The 3424-nt window shown below is 39.1% G+C and overlaps 1 protein-coding gene and 1 long non-coding RNA gene across 2 annotated transcripts; one reads left to right on the top strand and one right to left on the bottom strand.

Annotated features, from left to right (window-relative positions):
• Positions 1–23: 23 nt before the first annotated feature.
• Positions 24–2101, top strand: LOC105120065 (mitogen-activated protein kinase kinase 2-like; the record flags this gene model as incomplete). Its single annotated transcript, XM_011018250.1, has 5 exons — positions 24–212; positions 325–548; positions 959–1004; positions 1245–1341; positions 1583–2101. Coding segments are annotated over 5 exons (576 nt in total), but the record flags the coding sequence as incomplete, so codon positions are not given.
• A 376-nt stretch (positions 2102–2477) lies between these two features.
• Positions 2478–3418, bottom strand: LOC105120064 (uncharacterized). Its single transcript, XR_841251.1, has 2 exons — positions 2823–3418; positions 2478–2733 (listed from the first exon to the last, which is right to left on the bottom strand). It is a non-coding gene; the product is annotated as an uncharacterized LOC105120064 (long non-coding RNA).
• Positions 3419–3424: the final 6 nt, after the last annotated feature.

Raw genomic sequence — 3424 nt, 5'->3', positions numbered from 1 at the left:
ATCATCAATCTGTTTTCCCATAAATACAGGTGCTCAAGGGTTTGTTGTATCTTCATCGTGAAAAACACATTATCCACAGGGATTTAAAACCTTCTAATTTGTTGGTAAATCATAGAGGAGAAGTCAAGATTACTGACTTTGGAGTGAGTGCAATCATGCAAAGCACGTCTGGACAGGCTAATAGTTTTGTTGGCACATACAACTATATGTCTGTAAGTAATTTGATTGTAAATTTGATTGCAACAGCTTTTCCACTTTCTCTGGCAACCATTATGTGGCCTGTATCTGAAATTTTAAGAATTTTGATGTGTGATTATCTTACAGCCTGAGAGAATTAGTGGGGGGAAATATGGCTATAAAAGTGACATTTGGAGCTTGGGGTTGGTATTGCTGGAGTGTGCAACAGGCCAATTCCCATTTTCCCCTCCAGAGCTTGATGAAGGCTGGACTAATGTCTACGAACTCATGGAAGCTATTGTTGATCAACCTCCTCCTTCTGCATCATCCGACCAATTTTCTCCAGAGTTTTGTTCATTTATATCAGCATGGTAAAGATAAGTCTTGCTTGAAGTATCGTCATGCACCTTCTAATACTTGGATAGCACCATTTCTTGTTACTTTTTCTTTTTCCATATAAATTTGGCTTTTTTGAGGATGTGCATTTGCGGTTGAAGTAGGATCAAGGAAAAAAGGAAGTCATGAACTTTTTAAATCAATGCCCAATGTTTTCCATTTTTGTCTAGTTTTTTCTCCATTTTGGAAATATTATTGACTGAGAACTCAATCTGCACTGATTTATGGCATGTTCCAGAGGACATGGTTAGTGCTGCAAGCTGCTTTTTTTTTTCAATTGGAGTATTATGCTCTGGCACTCCTTTTCATTGCTTCTGTAGTAGCTTTGGGCCAGATGATTTTGTGAAGTTACTGATTTTCATTCTGTGGTTCTGTCTTCTTACAGTGTGCAGAAAGATCCGAAGGATAGACAGTCAGCACATGAACTGATGGTATTTGAAGTCCTATGATTGTTAAACTGGGTGGGGTAATTAGCTGTCTGCCTGTTACTGGCACTCCACGTCCTTCACTCTTTTCTCCTCTCTATGAATATGGAATGTCATTAATGCTCAGCAGGCTGCTAATACCCCACCCTTCTTTTGCCTCTTTTCAATATGTTCAAAACATGTTTATGCTATTAGTGGACGCTCATGGATCTGACTCTTCTTTTCTTTTTCTAATTTCAATACCAGACACACCCATTCATGAACTTGTATGAAGACCTGCATGTGGATCTCGCGTCATACTTTACAAATGCTGGCTCTCCTCTTGCAACCCTTAAAACATGTGGTAAGTCTAATTTTCCCATTCACATCATTTCTTGAAATCATTTGGTCAATTTTATTTTCTTATTATTTCTTTTTTTGTTGAGTTCTTGTGTAGATGTAGTTGCATAATCCATGTCTTACTAATCATTTAATAGTTCGCCTGTGTCTATGTAATTAATGCATTTACCATGTCGACCATAACTCTTATGAGAATTCATGCCCTTTAGATTTGAATTTAAGCTATTGTGTTTGACAAAGTGCAGATACTATATCAGACTCTTGAGAGTTATGGGAAGTTATCTATTGAAATTTTGAAGGCCTGAAGAAAGATTCTTAACGGTCACTGTGGCTTGAAATAAATCAACTTGCTGAAATTACGGTGATCAGGGCTGAGGTTTTCAAACCATTAGCAATTCACAAAAAGTGAATATTTACCGTATTACCTCACACTGATCCATGGAATAGAGAGTGTATGGTTTCGAGGCTTGTGATTTGTGATGGATGTCAAGGAAAATAGTTTTCTGTATAACTTACCGAAATAAAGTGATTTTGTTGCTTGTCTAGTGTTGCAAATGCATCAAACTCCTGTTTGAAAGGTGTCAATATATGACTTTGTGTGAAACTTTGACCTTTCAAACTCTGAGGAACTTCAGAGTCCTCTTACGATCTGATGTCTCTTTTGGGTGGCCACGAGTTGGTTTTACCCTGACTGATTCCCAATTGGAGAATAGTAAGAATTTGCGGATCAAGGAAAGGTCAAGAAACAAGTGTTTTTTCTAAAATCTTGATTTTTTTTCCCCCTTAAATTTAATATTTTGTTATGTTTTTGTATTGTTTTGATGTGGTGTTGATGTTGCAAATGATATTTAAAAAAAAAAAATCACTGAAATGTCAAGACCTGAACCTCCACCAAACTCCCAAGATTACATTCTAAGCTTGAAACTAGCTACAATATAAGTTGCGTAACACTGAAATGCAAGTTACTACCGACCTCCTTCCAAATTTCCAATGAGCGGTGATATTGTCCTGGCTTCCTTTTTGGAGAGAGAGATTTGAGAGGCACTCTACTGCGGCTTGAGCAGCAGGATAGACTCCTCCACCTCTAGCCACCAAAGAATGGTTCTTTTTCGTGCAATGTCACAGGCCGCCTCGTTTGCATTGGCTTCCCACAAACCATCACTCGCCAAAACAAGGCACTTTTGGATCCGGAATCATCCGTGGTTTCAAGTATCTGTCACCTATGTATAGCCAAAAAAATATTGCAAGATCTTCTCTTCTCGGCATCAACTTCAAATGAAACAATTTGAGAAGGCTTTCTTCCAGTGACCCTGCCAGCCATCCCAAGTGCCTTCATTACAGAAGCTTGATTTTGCAAGTTCTATCTCCTCGGCCAAAACCAAAATGCAGGAGTTTACTGTGCAAATAAACCTCAAGGTAAACGTTGATCAATATACTTAATGAAAGGGGACTAAGGAAATAGGAGAGGAGCGTTATTAAGCAAACCTGAGGACCTCCATGTCCATCGTAGACACCAAAAAAATAGGCCGTGAAGCAACCAAGGCTCTGATTCATGCCTTGGGAGACAGCCATCCATTAACATTTGGGTAGGGATTTGCGTAAATCTATGGACAGTACCAACAGCTTCTTCCATCTCTGGTCTCCCTCCACGGATAGATGGAAATCCCCATAGTGGTAGCTATGCTATTCATCAACATTCTGGTTGCTTGTTCTGTTGATTTTCTTTTTTCAGGAACTCCTCAGGCAAATTTGAATCTAGCAGCCCACATTCATCTTCACCCTCAGCATCCACTGCAACTGACACAATCGCTTGAAAATTACTACAAGTACTTTCTTCAACCTCCATTGGAGTTGGTGACTTCTATCACTACAGATAACTCATACTTCTCGCATGGCTGGTTTATAGTTTCCCTGGAATTCAAGCTACTTTCATTTTCAGTTTTCATTTTTGAGAAAGTTGCTTCATCTTTTCCCTTCGCTTTACCGTCCGCCATTATTGGCACACTGCCATTTTTCCCACTCAGTGCACTATTACTTCTGCAACCTTCACTTTCAGAAGCAATGGACGGATCACAAGGCATCGTTAG

Source organism: Populus euphratica, unplaced genomic scaffold (assembly GCF_000495115.2).
Source record: "Populus euphratica unplaced genomic scaffold, PopEup_1.0 scaffold4610.1, whole genome shotgun sequence".
NCBI classification, from domain to species: domain Eukaryota; kingdom Viridiplantae; phylum Streptophyta; class Magnoliopsida; order Malpighiales; family Salicaceae; genus Populus; species Populus euphratica.
This window is presented reverse-complemented; position numbering and strand designations above follow the sequence as displayed.